The sequence below is a fragment of the Crocodylus porosus genome, unplaced genomic scaffold (genome assembly GCF_001723895.1).
Source record: "Crocodylus porosus isolate Cpor-Errol unplaced genomic scaffold, CroPor_comp1, whole genome shotgun sequence".
In the NCBI taxonomy this organism is placed as follows: domain Eukaryota; kingdom Metazoa; phylum Chordata; order Crocodylia; family Crocodylidae; genus Crocodylus; species Crocodylus porosus.
The window spans coordinates 38,627,861-38,647,344 of NW_017728915.1; the positions used below are offsets into that span (position 1 = coordinate 38,627,861).

The window sequence follows — 19,484 nt, forward strand, 5'->3', positions numbered from 1 at the left end:
TAAAAAAAAAAAAAAAAAAGTCCTTGCATTCTGTAGGAGCTGATGGGTGAGCCTCCTGTTTCTCCACCTCCCCACACCCCCACCATGCATATATGCATGCCATGGAAAGATTCCTCCACGCTATAGGGCAGTGAATTTTCGAGCCTTGGTTCCAGCTATTTTGAATGTCCCTTGTCTGAGTTGGGAAAGAAATGGAAACTGAAGAGAGGCAAGCTAAACTTGGCTCCCTAAGCTTAGATTGGCTCAGGACTCAAACTGAACACCCTTTCCTCCATTTTACCAGGGAAGAAGTCCTGCAACTAATTCTGTAAATTTCTGCTTATAGAGTAAAAGCTAACACTGGTCACTCTGGGCCTTGCTCTCATCCTCCTCTGAAAAATCTTACCGATACACCTTTTTGCTTTCTCGCTAATATTTTGCAGGTTGACTGTACCTCATGTGTAACAGTGTGTCATGTATTCAAGGTCTGGGTTGAGAGTTTCGCTGTTAACACAATATAAATCTCCTGTCCTAAATAAGTATTTGGGTGACTTATTTTTCTATATTGCTATAGTGCCCAGAAGCTCTGCTTGAGGTCAGAGCTCTGTTTTGTGGGTGCTGAGCTCTCCTTGCATAGCGCATGCTTAACTTCTGGAACCCAGCCAAAGTACTAAAAACTAAAATGAGTCAAGTGTTTAAAAAGGGGACCATCAAAGTCCTCAGGAAGAGAATGCTATGGGAAATAACATGCAAATTCATAGTCAAGCCATTCATTTTTAAAGTTGAAAAACATCTGATTTTTTTTTTCACCTTTATAGTCATTGTACGAGATGAGTGGCATCTCGTGGCAAATATTAACCATTGGTGTTTCAGATAATGATATTGCTTGTCTTGTGACAGATGGAGATGACAAAATAGTTCATAAATCCCTCTTTCTTTTTTGAAAAACTATAGGGAGGCGGACATCAAAGAAAACGTTAATTATGGGTAAGCAGGTCTTTGCTTTCAGTACTGTACCAGCTGTAAGAAAATACCCTGTTTTCTTCCATTGTACTTAAAACTTCCTTGGCTACAGATGGTTGTCCCAGTAATGGATGGTGTGCACGTTTTAGATTGGATTCCACTACGTTTGGAAAATAGGTTTTTAAATTAAGTTAGCCTCTTCCTTAAATACACTTAGAAGGCACAGCAGTTGTGCCTGTTTTCACAAATGAAATTATACAGACAGACAAATGGGTATTACAGAAAGGGACGAGGGAGTTTGGGGTTGAGGGTGGAATGAAAAGTAAGAACTTCTGTCTTGCAGTAGTTTGCAGTTTTGAACACCCAGAGTCACTGAACCCATTCTTGCTAATGGTCTAAGACCTAGAATTGCATTTGTCACCTGGCATGGTCCTGATAACTTATGCCTCTATTAAATCATTAGTATCTAGGAATCACCTTTGTCCTTTTACTATTGCCTTGAATATCACGTCAAGCAGAAAAGTGGACATCTTAAGCCACATAAAAGTACTGAAATCCACGTGCTGTCGTAGCTTCCAGTACAACAGTTGAATTTCACGCTTCCCTAGATTTCTTGTAACGTCTGTTTTTAAATGGGAACACTCTTATTCTTCCTACCTCCATGTGAGATACTGAAGAAAGGAGCCTTTGATTTCCAATCTTGGCTCTGCCAGTAGCTCCTTCTGTGGCCTTGGAAGTTACTGGAGCTCCATACCCTTTTCCTTGTCTGTGTAAAGTGGTTATTATGCGCCCCGCCCCCCATCCCATCTGGTTGGCAGGGATTAGTTGTTGTTGGGCACATGCTGAAAAATTGCATTAAGTAGTGTTAGTAAAAACCTTCTCACAGGGAAGGTTTTGGAGGCTTTTGGACTCATACCCCAAAAGATCATCCTCTTGCACACCTCCACAGTTATGCGTGTATGTGAATGTGTTCACAGTGGAAAATGATACTTTTTCAGTTGGAAAATCCAAACTGCATGTTCCAGTATCTGCATTATGACCTCAAACATTTAGGAAAGTGATGTCAGGGACTGCATTTTTATCCCCTAGTAGAAAACTGCAAAAATGCCTGTTCATTCCCAAGTGCTATGCGCTCAGCCCACTGACACAACAGTAGAAGATTAAGACCTATTCTCCTTCTAATGTCTATATGGTCCTTGATAGGCGCCACATGCATGCACTGAGGAGAAACTGCACAAAAGTCCAAATAGATGGGCCAGAAATTTTTTCTAGATTTCTCCAGATTTACCCCAGTTGAATAGATTACTTTTGGCCTGCGGCGTTCCTTTGTGTCCTCTTCATCAGAACTGCAGCTTTTGTGCCTGTTCTAAAGTTTTCATTTTATTGTAATGTTTGAAAGGAAGACTTCTGTGCCCCTGCCAAGATGCAGAGCGAATAAGCCATTTTAGGCAGGGAGTACTCTTGAACAGGGTTTTCCCTCTTGGTATGTGAGCATGCACACCTGATCTAGACTGTGTAGCATCTTCATCGTAAGTGCAGCGTGCAGGTGAGATTTACCCATCTAACTTTCCTGTGCTTGTCATTGCAGGCTTGATCCCTATACAGATCCGTATTATGATTATGATATAGAACGGTTCTGGCGTGGTGGGCAATATGAGAACTTCAGGGTTCAGTATACAGACCCCGACCCATATCGTAACTACAGAGTAAGTAAGGTAATCCGCCTGTCTAAACTTTCCTCCTCTGGCTGATTTAGGAGTCCATTCAACTTCATTTCCAGTATGTTATATCAAAATCTGTTGATTTCTCTACCTCCCCCTCTTGTCTTGTATGCATCATGGTTTGGTTACCTCCAATTATTCAGTCTTGACTTTTTGAGCACTGGCAATGTACAGTGTGCCAGACAAGACGGTCATACAGGCCTGTCCTGATGAGTTGATGGTCTTTCTCTTCAGTAAAGCAAAACTCACTGCTGCACCCAGCAACAGGTGTTAGCTGTCTTTTTTTTAAGACATTTGACTTGACATGCGTAGCGTTTTGGAGATTGAACCAAAGGAAGGTTTTAAATGAAGACCAGGCTATATGAGAGTGTTAGAGTTAGGCATCTCTGCCATCATGTATACTAGTGGACTTCACTGAGATAAATGGGTATTTGAGACTTACTGCACATTGTGCTTTGGAATTTCGTATGGTGTTTGATTCAGTGGGAAGAGGGAGAACAGTAGTCTCTAGAGAGAGCACCAGATGCAGTCTCCTCGGGTTGTATTATTGCATACAAGAGGGAAAGCTGAGTATTCTATTGAAAACGGTCCTTGACATGTGGAAAGGCAGTAAAGCTTTGTTGCAGCGTCTCAGAAGGACTAATTTTGCTGAACACTCAGATTTGCAGTGGCAGAAGAGACCCGTTAATTTGTTTACTGGTAGTTGTAAGACTCTTCAGAAGTGATGCTCAGACAGTGGCCTGTCTTTGCTGCTGCTTTTTATGGCACAGTATCAATTCTTGCAATTACTTGCAAAATTCATAGTTATAATATGACAGATTAGTAGTATGCTCAGAGGCTCTTTTCACAAACATTTCTGAACAGCCACGTACCTGGTGATGTTGGTTCTCAAGGGATAAAGGTTGAACCAGATTCAGCCTGGGTGCCTGTTGCCTTTGGTGAAGTTACAGTGGGGGTGAATCTAATGCTGCATGTTCTTACAGTTCTTGTTGCTGATCCTGAAACATGGTGCACAGGCTCCATTTCCCCCCTCTCAATGTCGCGTTGTAACTAGGGGAGCTGGGATAACGGTGTCTAATCCAAGACTTCAAAACCTTGTTTGGAGGCAATGCACTCGTGGAAGTGGTACAGAAATGTCATCCTGTCTCTTTCTTTTTTTGCAAGGAAAGAGAGCGAGAGCGGGAAAGGGAAAGAGAGAACAGACAGCGCGAGCGTGAGCGGGAACGGGAGCGCGAGCGGGAGAGGGAGCGACGGCAGCGGGAGCGAGAAAGGGAGCGCGAGCGGGAGCGCGACAAGGAGCGCCAGCGGAGGAAAGACGAGTGGGAACGTGAGAGGGAGCGCATCAAGAGGGACGAGAAAGACAGGCAGCATCGAGACCGCGACCGGGACCGGGACAGAGAGAGGGAGCGGGAGAAGGAGAAAGAAAAGTCCAAACCTCGGTCACCGCAGCTACCAAGGTATGTGCTTGGCTCTCCCTTATTGTGCCTTTCTACTTGTGGGGTATTAAGCAAAGAGCAGCCTGTAAGCAGGCAGGAAGCTATGCTTTTCTGGTTCATACTGCTCTTGAGGAGGAGCAGTGCAACTGCACTGATCACTGGGAATGTGCAGTTCAAATGAAGCTTGCTGGCCACTAAGTGGAGCTAAAACGCAACAAGTGTTTTGGGGGATTTTGCAGCAGCTGGCTGTGAGTAGAGCAGACAGGTTAAGCTTCCTGTTGTAGGATTTTGCGTGTCTTTTACTTTGCCCCTGTGAGAGGTCTGGCCTGCTCCAAGCTGCAGAAACCAGCATGATGCTAATGTGTGCATCTTGGGAATCCAGCTGTCTGAGTGCAGGACTCATAAGCAGGACACCTGAGTTGTAGCTCTGTGCCCAGTACTGACTTCTATGGATTTGGCAAGTCACTGTCGTGGCAAAATTCAAGGATGGACTAGGTATTTGTATAGTAAGCTAATGCTAAGAAGTGAGTGGGGCTTGGAGAGGCTATAGAGCCTCAAGCTTCAGGGCTTAAAGCAATTTTGACTATAAGTGAGGATGAGATTTAATGTAGGGCAGGTCATTCAGACTTGCTGACTGGCAGGCTCCTTTCACCTTCCTCCAAAAACTCCAGCACTGGTCACAGATAGGGACAGAATAGTGGACTAGGTAGAGCAAAGAGCTGATCTGGTCTGTGGTTCCCATGCCTCTGCTTCCCTGAGGGTCAGTTAGGCAATACATGCCCACAGTAACTTCCGAGTGCATTTGGATTAATTATAAACCCCTCTATATACTGAAGCTGAAAATGGCATTTGCAGCACATTGGAAATCCTGCTGTTGCACCATCTTTGTTTTGCCTGGAATTGGGGGTGGGAAATGTTGAGATGGCAAAGCTGCTTGCTGAATGCAGAGGTCAGAAGAAAAACCTTGGGATTTAGAAATGAGGAGGTATTAGTAGGAGATGGAATCTGGCCAAGCAGCATGGGGAAATAGGGGTCATGAAAAACTCAGAACTAAGTCATCTTTGAGATGTGGTAGTCTCTCTTGGTGGCTACTGGGTCACTCTAGTGCCTCTTGGCCATGGGAGGGAGAGGTGGGGGCAATGAGGAAGTACACTGCATCATAGAAACATGCTCTGGGACTGGTCCCATCATAGAGAAGAGGACTGGGAGAACTAGCATTCCCATGTACTTCAGGTGGGTGCAGGGATTAATGTTCATCAGACCTAGAATTTAACCCTTTGGCTTGGATTCCCCTGATTGGGACATTTTGATTTTTGATGAAAGCCTGTTTTCTAACAGGAAGACATTTCATTTGGGATCCTCCTCCCCACCCAAATGTATAAGAAGTGGTCCAGGGCTGTGCTAGCCTGGGCGTATTTGTCAAGTTGAATACTCTGTTCTAAGTAAGGGCTATTCATGCAGCTCTGTTATCTTAGTTGCGGCTAAGGTTCACATTCAGACCAACTTGATGACGACTGCTTCTTGATTCCTATCCTTGTTTGGTGGCTGAAGTGATGCAAGTTGATTTGCTTCTCTAAATATCACCAGCTGTGATGACTGATATCAGTCTGAAGACTGAGGCAGTAGATTGAATGGGGAAAGGAGACTGAGCTGCCTTGTCTCCCAGTTCTCTGAGATCACACATGCTCCATGGGTGCAGTTCAGCCCGTTCCCCTAAACGGGAGCGCAGTGATCTGAGAGCTGGATCTTGCATGTCTATACCAAACTTCATACTTGGGGTCTGCCTGTGATAAGCACAGGGAGGGAAAATTCTTGTTTTTCATGGCCTTGCTTTTGCCTAATGGAAAACACTGCTCATCTGGACAGTTCTTCTGTTTGGCTGTTTTTTGGCTCGATATTCTGCTATTTCTAGAACTACTAGTTGAAAAGCCAGTATTTCAAATCCACTCCAGTCTTGGCTGGTACAAGAAGTAATTTGTGCAAGTTCAAGTGAAGGTGCTGTAGGAAGCCAGGAGCAGCTGCTCACTTTGGCTTTATTTTATAGGTGGCTTAAAAACATAAAAACCGTGCTGTTGGGGGTCAGGTGGGTTTTTATGCTACAGTGGAGTGATTGCTATTGTACATGACATGGAAGTTTTATAACAAAAAAGTGCTCTCAAATGAGGCAGGTATCCACATTGTAGCTGTATTGGTCTAGAGGCAAAAGGAATTGGACCTCATGGTAGAGGTGATTGATTATCTTTATTAAACCAACTAGATTTCTGCAAAAACAAATTATTTGCAAGATTTTGGGCATAAGCACCCCTCAAGCATTGTAAAAGTAATGAAAATGAAGCAAGCACTCAAATGAAGTGCAGTCAAAGTGCCCAGCACTGCCTCTACAAGGGAGTGGAGTAAAAGATGCATTTAACAATGTCCAGCTATTTGAGGATGTTTTTTGTTTCCAATGGAGACGATGCTCCTGTTGAGGAAAATCTGATCTAAAAATAAGACCGATCCCCAGGTCCTATTGTCAGAATCCCACTTAATCCATCCACATGCACTACACTACGTGGGGGGTGGGAATTGTCAGTAGTGAGATGCACCAAAGCAGAAAAAGTAAATGAAAAGCAATTCCTTTAAGTCCTGTTCGCCAGAAGGAGAGGCCCAGCTCTGAGAAGTAACAGGGCTAATTTTCCCTTGAGGGGAGCAGCCCGTCCCCCCCCAATGCTTTCTCTTTCCTACAGCTGTCTCATTTAAGCAATGGCTTTGCTCTGCCTTTCCAGACCCAGCGTCCCTCCTAAATTGTCTCCACGCCAGGATGATTTGTACCGGCCGTTCAAGCTTCACCCGGCGTCACATGGTGACCCACCAGGGACTCGCCAACTCCCTGCCTTCTTATCTCTGAGTAACTTGGCACTATTTATAGCTAAGACTTCTATTTTAGTGCGTTAGCCTTCTAGAAATAAGCCTCTTGCTAATTCTGTTTAATGTGTAACCTCTTTTGAATTTGATTCATATTTACCAGGGAGAAGCCTGCAGGTTAGTGGAAGTCGTGCTGCCCTCTTGGAATCCATTTATAGCCTCATGTGCTTTCCCTAATTGTCAGATCCCAATGGCTGGCAATTCCAGCCTTTCTGTGGCTCTTGGCTCATGACATCCAGTACTTCCCTGCGTCACATGGCTGCATGATGCGAAGCGGTGGTGTTGTTCCAAGCGAGCACGCACTTCCTTATGCAACCGGTGGCTGGGTAGCATTCCATGCACAGCCGCAGTACGTTGTACCATCAGTGTCTTCAGTTGGGATGTGAACAGCCATCCTTTTTAGCCTGTTTGAGACTGGCCCCTTTTGTGGACCCCTTAGAAGGCCTTTGAAAACTCAGGCTTTCAGCAGTCATGCCAGGAGCCATTAAACAGTTGTTGAACTATTAAGGATCAGTGCTGCAGTTGTACCCAGGGCAGTTGTAGTTGCAAGTAAATAGCCTTCAGTGCATTAACACAGGAGTCTCCTGCTCTCTCCCCCACCTCCAGAAGCCTACAAATAGGCTGTAACTGGGAGGTTGAAAGACAAGTTGAAGAAGCAAGGACATTATAAAATAATGGTTCAGTTCTGCTGGAACAGGAAATTGTAGATTGGTCCGAGGACTAGAAATCTGCTCAGAAGTGAAGGGGGACCTCCTTGCAACACTCTTCCACGCACATGATGCTGGCTGTAACTTTTCTTTTCCTTTCCAAGGAGAGGCTACTCGACAGGCTCCTCTAATATAGGCTTTAAAGGCGGATGGGTTCAAAAATATATTTACGCTCCCCTCTCCCATTTCCAGCTTGCATGAGGAATAGTCCTCCAAAACATTAGTGTGAGTGCAATGCTGGCACAGTCCCACCTTCTGCCTTAGGCAGTCCATGCACTGAGCACCAAACGAGTGAGGACCGGCTCTGGTGACCGGAGAGAGGGATAATTGCATTACTTGATCAGCATTCTCCATCTCGAAAGGAGGCCTGAGGCTGCCAGAGTGTTTGCTGGGTGCAGAACGCCGGCTTCATGCCCTCTTGGCCTTTGGACTGCTGCGTATCTCGCTGTTATGTAAAGCATTTGGTGGGGATCAGAGGGGTTCTGTGAAACTCATTCGACTCTGTGAAGGTTTCTCCAGTGCAGTCACTCCAGTGCAGTTCTGCCCATTTCTTGGATTACCTTTTATATTTGCCTTTCTACCAGCTAAGGCACAGGGCAGATGTTGCAGCAAGGGAAGTTTAGGTTAGATAGTAGGTGAACTGTCTCTCCAGGAGGGTAGTAAAACACTGGAACAGGCTACCCAGAGAGGTTAAGGACTCTCCATCCTTGGAGGTTTTTAAGACTTGGCTGGGATGATGTAGTTGGGGCTGGTCCTGCTCTGAGCAGGGGGTTAGACTAGATGTGACCTCCTGAGGTCCTTTCCAGCCCTGCCTGTCTGTGATTCTCTAAAATGCTCCACTCTTCTAACTGATCTGCATAGGTTCTCCATCCTGCTGCGGATCTCAGTGGGATTTAGAAACACAGCTGATCTGCTGAGCAATTCATTCCTTTGTTGCGTTATCCTAGTGCCTGGGAGCTCTCCTCTTGTGAAACAGGACCCCTTCAGTGCTAAGTGCTTACAGGAACTGAACAGAAAGGCAGTCTCTGTCCCAAAGAGCTTGCTGTCAATGTGTTGGATACAAGACAACAGAGAAATGCTCTCGGGGAAGAGCAAGGCAGTACTTGTCAGCTATAGGCAGTGAGTGCTCCTTCCCCAAGGGATGAGTTGCCTGTTTGGAGAGGGTAGAGAGGTCTGTGATCCTTCATTGCTGAGGAAGCCTGTCCCTTTAGCTAGGGACCTTATCCCAGAGCTTTGGTTGATCTCTTGGATGTTCTGGGAGACCTTCCAAACTTGATTTGATGCACTATAGCAGTGGTTTTCAACCTTTTTTCATTTGCGGACTCCTAAAAAAAACTTTGAATGGAGATGCGGACCCCTTTGAATTATAAGTGTGGGTATTCACATACTTTTGACTGATCATAACCATCTTTTGTGGACCCCTTAAGCATAGTGTGCGGACCACAAGTCAAAAACCACTGGTCTGTGAGAGAGGCAGCTTCGGAGACCAGAAAGGACAGCAAGGAGGGCAGAGAATACATGTGATGAGCTCATGGTAGCCCACTTGGCTCAGAGATGGGTTCAAACACTCTTCTCCTTAATGGCTTTGTGCGAAGGTACCTTGCACAGCTGTCATCCAGGTGCGAGATGACAAAGGTGTGTGCAATCGAGACAAAGGTCAGCATCTGCCAGGAAAGGGCAGTGAGACCAGGAGAAAGTATTAACTCAAGGGCTGCAAAAGATAAGGCAGGAAGTCAGAGGTTTGCTGGGGAAGGAGTGGACAGCATTGGCTGTTGTGGTGACTCCCTTAAAGAAAAGTAAGTTCACGTAGGGCCTTAAACTTCGTAAATTCTGTTGTGACCGGTTAATAAAACGGGAAGTATTGTACACCCTTATCCGACCGTGGCATGCAGTCAGCATGCACCTTGCAGCTAGGGAACGTTGTGAAGATCCAGATCCAGTGAGGCAAATACAAGATTTATGCTTTCTTCAAGGAGGAAATTGTGTGATCCAGTTAACACAGTTTGGGGCTACTTGGGACACTAAAGGGAAGTGACTTTCATCAGGGTATTTTATTGGGCACGTTCTGGAACAGTGGAATTGCACGTTTAAACCTTCCTGCAACATGTACCTGGTTACCTAGTGTCTGGAGAGCATGTGAACAAGGCTGGTCCCGAAAGGGAGGGGCACCATCTAAACAGACCGTGATTCAGGAGCCAGAGATGTTGGCTGTTGCAAACTGGCAAAGCTGGTTTTTTTGTAAGAATTGCTAATTTTTTTTTCTAATGGTCTTTGATCACTGTTGGCTCTTCTAATTAGCTCCTGATAAAGCTTGATTAGCCACATCTGTTTAGCTGTTTGTCTTTAGTCTCCCCCCCCCCCAATAAAAAAAATGACTGTATGTTAACAGCAAGCATTATCTCAAATGCAGCAAAAGGATTTAACTGTAGCTGGTAACAGGATTTTACCCTATTATGTAAATGATACAATGAGCTGGGGTTTGTATCTTGAGTGGCTGTAGCAAAAATCATCCCTTTAAAGGCTTGCTGCTCGTACAGGTTTGCCCTCTGCTTGCATTGTAAAAAGCAAAGCCCTTGTGTATGTGTAAAGGGAGGCTCTGCCTCTGACTTGCGTGACTAAGGGTAGATCTAAGGGAATACATTTTTGTCTTGGTAGCTGTTTAAAAGCTGGACTTGCTAGAAAGATTCCTTTTGCCGGCTCTCATGAAATGACTGTAAGGAATGAGGCAGAGTAACCGTGCCCTTGTACCCCCATAGCACAGGCTTTTGATCTAAGGAGTCAAACGTGCAGTCCTCCAGGCACATACCTATACCCATGAGCCGGAATCTGGTCCTTGGGAAGAGAGTCAGATACTCCAGAATGAGAGCAGCTTCTTCCCTTCATTTTGAAGTCGGTCCCCTGTGGTTTGGAAGAAAACCTTCCAGCTGTGACTCAACTTCGCTCTCCCTTGGACTGAAACATCTCCTTCATCTTGGCAGTCATGTTCCCCAAGTCAGAAATGTTAGCACTTAAAGGATGAGGTTTTTCAAATCATCTGGATGCAGTTTGGTTTGCAAAAAAAAAAAAGAGTAGCTGCCAATACAACCCACAGGATTTTAAAGATCCTAATCCCCGTTACTGTGCTAAATATAAAACCTAGGGTAACACATACGTGCAGTGCTTCAAATTTGTTTTTTGGGGTTTTTTGTTTGGTTGGTTGGTTTGTTTTTTTGGGGGGGGGAGAGGAGGGTTGCTAAACTTCTGTGCCTGAAGACCTGGGTTTGACCACTGGTTTCCTAAAGTTCCTTGACTTCATTTCCTGCTGTAAAATTCCATTTTGCTTTTCTGCAAAACTTGTGCTGATGTCAGTGACACTTGCAAAGTTTACTTTCCTGCTAGAAAACAATCCTTTAAAATTAATAGTGGTGGACTTTCCTCTTTCAAAAATTAAAATGTAGCCACACTTCAGAACAGTAGGCTTGCAGCCGAGTTGAGTCACCAGCTGTTGTTGGGTGATAAGATGTGTGTTACCTGTGCTGGGGGTGGGGAGGGGAAGGAAGGAAGCAGGCACTTTCTCTGTCCGGATGATTTTCCGGATAAGATTAGAAATGCTTTGTAATAATTTGCATAAATACATTATGAGGCAAACTTGGGGCGTGAGACCAGATTTCCCCTTTTAATTTCCTGCTGGAATTAAGTGACATGCTTCAAGTCCTCGGAGTGGTTTCTTTGATTTGCAGCAGAGTCAGCTGGCTCAGTGCTGATCTGCAGAGCAATTGCGTTTACCTTTTCCTGCCTCCTTTCGCTTCCAGAGCCAAGTCTGGTCTGCATCCTTTTAGTAAAAGCCATGGTCAAAATTGGAAGCCAGTCAGTTGTGGCACGTTTCATTTTTTTTTTCACAAATGACTTGTGAGATTTGCAAAACAATTAGCAATGAGAAAGATCTGCTGAACTGCTGTGTCCTGGCCTCCCCCCAGGTCATGCAAGAGTTTTCCCAATTGGTATTGATTATCTATCTGGACTGAGCCAAGAGCACCAAGTTGATGACTCTTTCCACTACGTGGCCTCTCTGTGAATGCCTACAAACCCAGCTGAAGACACAGCAGGAAGATCGTGTGTGCTTTGCCTCGAAAGTCTCTCTTAAACAAAAGCTTTTTAATTGTGCAATTGAAATGTAGCTATTAAGCAAATACAGACTGAACAGGTTTGTTTGAAGTACCACTAGTATTTTGCTGCAAGATGTCACCAGTTGCACTGTCTTCCGCTGATGGTACAGAGGTGAGCAAGTTTATTGCGTGATGCTGCAAGTGAGTATGCAGGTCGTTCTTGCGGAAAGGCTAGCTGGAAAAGCCCTCACCGAAGCATTGCCTTTGCCTCCTGACAGTAGGGTGACTGCATGTTCATCACTGAGTCAGACTGAAGCACGTGCAAAACCCAGGCTTTCGGCGTGGGTTTCTTTTCCCGCCGCAGGGGAAGGAAAAGCCCTGTCCCGGGAGTGTAATCCGTATGAAACTAGGTGACAGGTGTATGCGGTTGGCTTTGCTTCTTCCCGACTTCATGAGCAAGCAGTTGCATTGAGAACACATAACAGCAGCCATCTCCCAATGCCTGAAGAGGGGTGTCTGTGCCCGAAAGCTTGCAAAGATCTTTTTTCCAACTATTGAGTTGGTGCAGCAAAATATATCACGTCTACCCAAAGAACCTTGCCTGCCTATGCCCTTAGACCAACACGGCCACAACTGACAACCTTGCGTTAAGGGAAAGTGAGCCTTGATCGGGGACTCAAGCGGAGGCAGAAATGGGGTGGTTACAGTGCCTGTAGTTGGTGACTTTGTGTTTTTTAAGGGAGTCCCTTGCAGGCTATTTGTGAGAGGCGGGGGACGCTCTAGAAAGGCAAAATGCCCCTCAGTTAAGATCTTCTGTGGTCCTGGCTTACTGCCTTCCAATTCTGAGATCTAATAGTCCTTGCACAGTTAAGAGGATTTTCAGTTGACCTAGTTTTGGCCTGATATGTCAGATCCACAGGGTAAGACCTAAACTGCATGGCCGCACACTTTTACACCAGCCCCGCTTCCCATAGCCACCTAGGAGAGAGTTGTGCCAAGGGAACCCTTCTGTGACTTATGCAGGTTGTGTCACCTCTCTGTGCCTCCAGAGTGGGGAAGAGGATGCCTTTCTCATGGCTCATGTCTCGCTGCTATTGGCACTCTTGGGCAGGGGACTGCCTTCTTTTGTACCGTTCTGCTGTATGCTGTAACTCGGTTGTGGCCTTCAGACCTAGTCCAGATATGAATATTGGGCCCTGTTGTCCTCTGTTAGATGATCCATGTTTGGGACACGTGATGCACAGACAGCCTGTTTGAAATGGATGAACATGAGAGTAACTGCTGTTGTATTATGACTTGCTGTTATAATAGGTATCACAAGCAGGGCTGAAATATTGATGTGGAAGGTAGAGTTCCTTCAGGAAGGGCGGACAAGGGAGGAAAACAGAGATGTTGTATTATATTAAGACTATGCATAGTCTTTCCTGAAGTATAGGAAACACGCATTGAAAGGTAGAGATACAAGAGACAAAAGGCCAGGAGTCGACTGTAACCAGCTTGGAACAAGGATGTAGATGAGGCATTTTTAGGCAGCTAAACGAGTATATCCAGAAGGCAAGACCTGACTGTAGTGGAGGACTCTACCCAGACACCTGGAAAAGCATCATGGCAGGACATTGGACAGTCCAGGTCATGCTGCAGAAGTGACCATGGCACCAGCTATTAGAGTTGATACCAGCTAAGAGGGATAATGCTTTAAAATGTATAGGTGGAAGGTTAGTCAGATGAAAACAGTCGTGAGACTCACTGACCTAAGACAAGGAAGGAGGGTGAGTAGTAGAGCAAAGATAACTGGTTTAAAAAAGGCATCCTGTAGTAAACACAGGAAACTGGTAGAATGGCTCTCATGGGAAGATAATCAAAGGGGTAAAAGCATGCAGAATAGCTGGCTGCTACTAAGTAGACTGTTAGCTCAGCTACACACCCTCCCACAAGGGAAGAAAGATGAGAAACACAATAAGAGAGGTTTGGCTCTATCAGCACTCTTAAGGATCTGAAAATCAAAAAGGAGTAATGCAAAAAGCAGAAACAAAGGTCTGTGATTCAGGATAACTGTAAAACAGCAGGACTATGTAAGGAGAACATCAGAAAGAGTGAATATGTAAATGAGCTGCAATTAACAGCAGACATAAGGCAATAGAAAGGGTCTATAAATGCCTCCAAATAGAAATCTAGGTCTTAACAGGAAAAGAGCAAATAAAAGATCATAGGATATGAGGGTTGCAGGGACCCCGGGAGGTCGCATCTAGTCCAACCCCCTGCTCCAAGCAGCACCAGCCCCAACTAGATCATCCCAGCCAAGGCTTTGTCTAGCTGGGTCTTAAAAACCCCTAAGGATGGAGATTTCACCACCTCTTTGGGTAACCTGTTCCAGTGCTTCACTACCCTCCTTGTGAGCGTTTTTCCTAATATCCAACCTCAACTCCCCTTGCTGCAACTTGAGCCCATTGCTCCTTGTCCTGTCATCTGCCACCGCTGAGATCAATCCAGCTCCATCCTCTTGGCAGCCCCCCTGCAGGGAGATGAAGGCTGCTATTCAATCCCCCCCTCCATCTTCTCTTCTGCAGACCAAATAAGCCCAGTTCCTCCCTGTCTCTCCTCACCAGTCCTGTCCCCCAGCCCCCTGAACCATTTCTGTTGCCCTCTGCTGGACTCTCTCCAATTTGTCCACATCCTTTCTGTAGTGGGGGGGCCGAAAACTGAACGCAGGACTCCAGATGTGGCCTCCCCAGTGCTGAACAGAAGGGAATAATCACTTCCCTTGACCTACTGACAACACTTGTACCAATGCAGCCCAGGATGCCGGTAGCCTTCTTGGCATCAAGGACACACTGCCGGCTCATATTCAGCTTCTTGTCCTTTGCCCGCCCCCTCCCCCCCCAAGGTCCTTGTCTGCACAGCTGCTGCCCAGCCTGTACTGGTGCGTGGGATTGTTCCCTCTTAAGTGCAGGACTTTGTGTTTCTCCTTACTGAACCTCATGAGATTTCTTTTGGTCCAGTTCTCCAATTTGTTGAGGTCTCTCTGAATCCTAGCCCTACCTTCCAGCGTGTCTACTACTCCCCCTGGGTTCGTATCATCTGCAAGCTTGCTGAGAGTGCACTGCATCCCATCTTTCAGGTTGTTGATGAAAATGCTGAACAAAACTGGCCCCAGGACCAACCCCTGGGGCACTCCACTTGATACTGGCTTGCCAACTAGACATCGAGGCATTGACTACTAGCCTCCAAGCCTGATGCTCCAGCCCACTCTCCGTCCACCCTACGGTCCCGTCTTCCAGCCTGTAATTCCTTTGCTTGTTTGTGAGAGTGTTGTGGGAGATGGTATCGAAAGCCTTGCTAAAGTCAAGATGTATCATGTCCACTGCTCTTCCTGCATCTGCAGGGCCAGTCATCTCATCATAGAAGGCAATTAAATTGGTCAGGCATGACCTGCCCTTGGTGAATCCATGCTGACTGTCCCTAATCACCTTCCCCTCCCCCAGGTGCTTAGAAACAGACTCCTTGAAAACCTGCTCTGTGATTTTCTTTTTTTTTTTCCCAGGAACTGAGGTGAGTCTGACTGATCTGTAGTTCCCTGGATCCTCCTCCTTCCCTTTCTTAAGGATTTGCCCTTCTCTGACCATCTGGGACCTTTCCCAATCGCCACAAGTTTTCAAAGATAATGGCCAGAGGGTCTGCAATCCTGTCAGCCAACTTCCTCATCACCCTCTGGTGCATCCTATCCAGCCCATGGACTTGCACACCTCCTGCTTTTCTAAATAGTCCTTAACCCATTCTTGTGCCACTGTTGGCTGCTCGCCTCCTCCCCAAGCTTTGCTGCCCGATGCAGTAATCTGAGAGCTGCCCTTGCCTGTGAAGACAGAGGTGAAAAAGGCATCAGGTGCTTCAGCCCTTCCCGCATCCTCTGTCACTAGGTTGCCTCCTGCGTTCAGTAAAGGACACACACCTTCCCCGAGCTTCCTCTCGTTGCTGACACGGGTGACATAGAGAAGACCAAAGTGTTTCACTCCTTTGCTTCACTCTTTCCCAAAAAGTTAACTCTGACCAGATACCTAACTAAAACCAGGCAAAAGGTTAGCATAGGACGGGCTGGGTAAGGCATGTGTTAAAGAAAGGAGTTAGGTAAGTGAGATGTGTCTGAGTCGGCAGGGCCTGATGAAATCAACCCTTGAGAACTCAGCAAATTAACGGAAGCAAGCTCTATGAAATTTAGCAGTTATCTGACTTCTAGAAAGGGCAAACCTAGTTCCTCTTTCTCTTCTTCATTCTTTAAAAAAAAAAAAGAAAAAAAAAAGTGTGGGCAGGGAGAAGGGTAGGTCCTGCAAGTCTCATTTTGATACCTAGAAAGATATTAGAACAATTTAGACAGTGCATTTATAGGCACCTGAAGGCTAATATGGTGCCAAGAAATAGCCAGAATGACATGTCATGACAAGTCCTGTTGATCCAGTCTAATTTCTTTCTTTGCAGTAGAGCTAGTCTTGTGCCAAGGAGAAAGCAGTGGGTGTGATCTGTCTTGCCTTTTGTAAGGTTTCTGATGCCCTTCCACCCGAGTCTCATAAGCACATTCAGAAAATGTGGTTAAAAAAAAATGCCATAAAATGTGTGCAGCTAGTTGAACAACTGCACTAAAAATACACTTGTTTGCTTCCAGACTGAGTGCATCCCCCAGGGTCTGTCCCAGACCTTGTACTGGTCAGTATTTGGGATGATCTAGTTGGGACTGGTCCTGCTTTGAGCAGGGGGTTGGACTAGAGGCGACCTCCTGAGGTCCCTTCAACCCTCACTTTCTATGAATCTATCTTCATTAATGATTGAGTGCTGGGATAAAGAGTCCACTTGCAATATTTGGCATTAGCCTGGGAGGGCTAGTAGGCACTTCAAAGAGTGGGTCAGAGTTCAGAATGATCTTCAAATTGGAGAGAGGGTCTGAGATGAACAGGAGAAGGATCAGTGAGGACAAGTGTAAATTGCATTTAGGAGGAAGAAGTCAAATGTACAAATACAGAACACAGAACAATTGGCTGAGCAACAAGACTGCAAAAACCAACCAGGAGGCTGCAGGGGTTTCCAAACCGAGCAGAAGCCAACAGGATGGTGCTATGTCCTTCTAAGGCCACCACGCTTAAAGGTGTAGATGATGAGCACAGGCAGGAGCAACAAGAGCAAGGTTTGGAAAATATAACCTTTATAGAAAGGAATTGGAATTGGGCTTGCATTGTCTGCAAATGAGAAGACCGGGCAAGGGAATGTAAGTCTCTATAGTTATAATCTGAGGTTGTAATAAAAAGTTGGTGACTAGCTGTTCTCCTTGGTCATGGAGGGTAGAAGAACAAGAAATCGCCTTTAGCCTACATCAAAGACGGGTCGGGTTGGATATTAGGGCTGACTTTCTCATTGCTCGGGTGGTGAGTTTCCACGGCTGGCTGCGTAGGGATGTTTCAGCACATCCTTTATTGAAGGTGTGCAAAAACGGGTTAGTCTGTCCGGGTGATGTAGGTGTGGCTGATACTTGAGATGATACAGCAGACTTCCCTTGAGGTCCCAGCCCTCTGCTCCTGTGCTTCTATATGGATGGAGAAGAAATCTGCGTCTTCTAGCCCAGAGCCTCCCAACCACTGGGCCGTGAAGGATTGGCTGTCAGGTTGTGGTGGGAGCTTTAACCGCTGTTAGCAACAGGCCTATGCCTGGGCCAGGCCTATGCCGTACTGATTTGCTGTGCAAGAATGTCCTCACTTGGCCAATGACTGTGACTTCTTAGCTTTTGAAATTGGACCACAGTAACTGCAGGTAGTCGCCTCCGTATCAGCAAGACTGCCATAGCTGCTAACATCTGGCTTGTATACTCAGCAGCTAGCTAGCTAACCGTAGCCAGGTGATTGTGTATGCATGATTTTTAGCTATTGTCTCCTCCTTTATTGATGATGTTCCTCGCAACCCGCTCCCCCCTCCCCACGTAAAAATTAAATTTAAGTATGTAAATTAGATTGTTTCTATACCCGGTCCGCCAAAATTCTTTGAGTGAGTTTGCCGGTCCGCAGTATAAAAAAGGTTGGGAACCACTGTTCTAGCCGTCAACCAGAGCCACCAAAGAAGGAGAAGGAGACAACCACCACGCCCTCCACTCAGTCAAAGAGAGCAGATGAATGGAAGGATCCCTGGCGCCGATCCAAGTCCCCCAAGAAGAAACTTGGCATGTCCGTCTCTCCCAGCCGCGCGCGCCGACGCCGGAAAACCTCTGCGTCGTCTGCCTCTGGTTCTGGTTCCTCAAGGTAAGATGTGGGCCAGGGAAGAGCAAGAGGGGCAGCTAACACATGAGACTCTCCTGCACTGTGCCTCTGGCATATGGCTGCCAGACTTTGACAACGGCCTGCTGAAATGGCCCTTGTACGTCTTGCTGATCTGTACTTGTGCTCCCATAAACAGTCCATATAACCAGCAGAAGAGGTGGGGCTTGTGGAGCCTTAGCAACTGTAAGCCCAGGAGTGGGCGAGTGGCTTAAATTTAGCATTTTGTGACCTAACTAGGGCCTGGGGACACGTGGGTCCTTAGAGGACCATTCCAAGAAGTTGAAGCCAAGGTGTGGTCCACCTAATTAATAGCTAATCTTAGCAGAAGCTGCTCTGAGTGGGAAAGTTGTGGAGCCTACATTAAGCAGACCTAGCTCCCTGCAGAGGTAGCAGGGGAGAGTCAGCTCCAGGGAGACTTAGGTTGAAAGTGAGCCTAGAGATGTGGAGAGCTATTGAAGCCCTGGAGCCCGGTGGGACAGAACCCTGGGGAACAAGGTGGAGTGTCACATGGCAACATTTTGAATCCTCCACCACAGGCTGCCTCCCTTTAAAGATGTGAACTTTGGGTTCCCAAAAGGAGGGAAGGAGTGGGGAGGGGAGGACAGGACAGGGGTCTTAATTTGTGCGTGAGAAACACGGAGCATGCAGCTTAACAAGAACAAAGCAGATACAAACCCTGCTAAAACAAATAGAAATAGCTTTTATCCATCCTTCCTTGATCCTAAATGTCTGCTGGTTGGGATCATCCTAGTCCACCCAGAGGAACCTGGGGACAAGGTAGAAGACCATTATCTGGTATAAGTGGGCTTTAAAGGACTGTTATGGAAAGGGAAGGGAGAGCTGCTGCCTGCAGGGCCTTGTTCCAGATGGCTGGAGTGCTGGTAAATAGAGATTGATCACTAAACCACAGAAGTGACTGGCCTGGGGAGGGGATGAATAAGGTTTTGGGAGAAATGTGCTGTGTATGGTAATGTAGCCCAGGAAGGGTCCTGAAGCAGAGATGGGAGAATGTGAGTGGCATTCATGAGATCTGCTGAACAGGAGACCTCCGCACTCAGTTAACTCCACCAAATGAGAATCCTTTTATTTATTTATTTTTTTTCCAGGTCATCTTCTCGCTCGTCATCCTATTCTGGTTCAGGTTCCTCACGCTCCCGTTCCAGATCTTCTTCCTACAGCTCCTATTCTAGTCGCTCTTCAAGACACAGTTCTTTCTCAGGCAGCAGATCCAGGTACTGTTCCTCCGGCTTCTGACCCAACAGGTCTATCTTTCTCCTCTTCTCAAAAGGCACAGAATAGATGGCAATACAGAATTATCAGGCTACTGATGAGCTTGCACAGTAAAATCACTGTGAGGGATATTGCAGACCCTGTGCACGCTTTCTTTCAAAATACAGTT

At 46.2% G+C, this 19,484-nt stretch overlaps 1 protein-coding gene across 11 annotated transcripts in view; it reads left to right on the plus strand.

The window, feature by feature from the left end:
- Positions 1 to 19,484, plus strand: part of ZC3H18 (zinc finger CCCH-type containing 18) — a 45,243-nt gene that overhangs the window by 11,152 nt on the left and 14,607 nt on the right. For 8 of the 11 annotated variants that reach the window (XM_019536013.1, XM_019536015.1, XM_019536014.1 and 5 more), the window contains exons 7-11: positions 934 to 966; positions 2,531 to 2,657; positions 3,828 to 4,120; positions 17,867 to 18,067; positions 19,192 to 19,317. In XM_019536013.1, coding sequence (XP_019391558.1) covers positions 934 to 966; positions 2,531 to 2,657; positions 3,828 to 4,120; positions 17,867 to 18,067; positions 19,192 to 19,317 — 780 coding nt within the window. The remainder of the gene's footprint in view (positions 1 to 933; positions 967 to 2,530; positions 2,658 to 3,827; positions 4,121 to 17,866; positions 18,068 to 19,191; positions 19,318 to 19,484) is intronic. The other 3 variants (XM_019536018.1, XM_019536023.1, XM_019536022.1) reach the window with 2 other exon arrangements.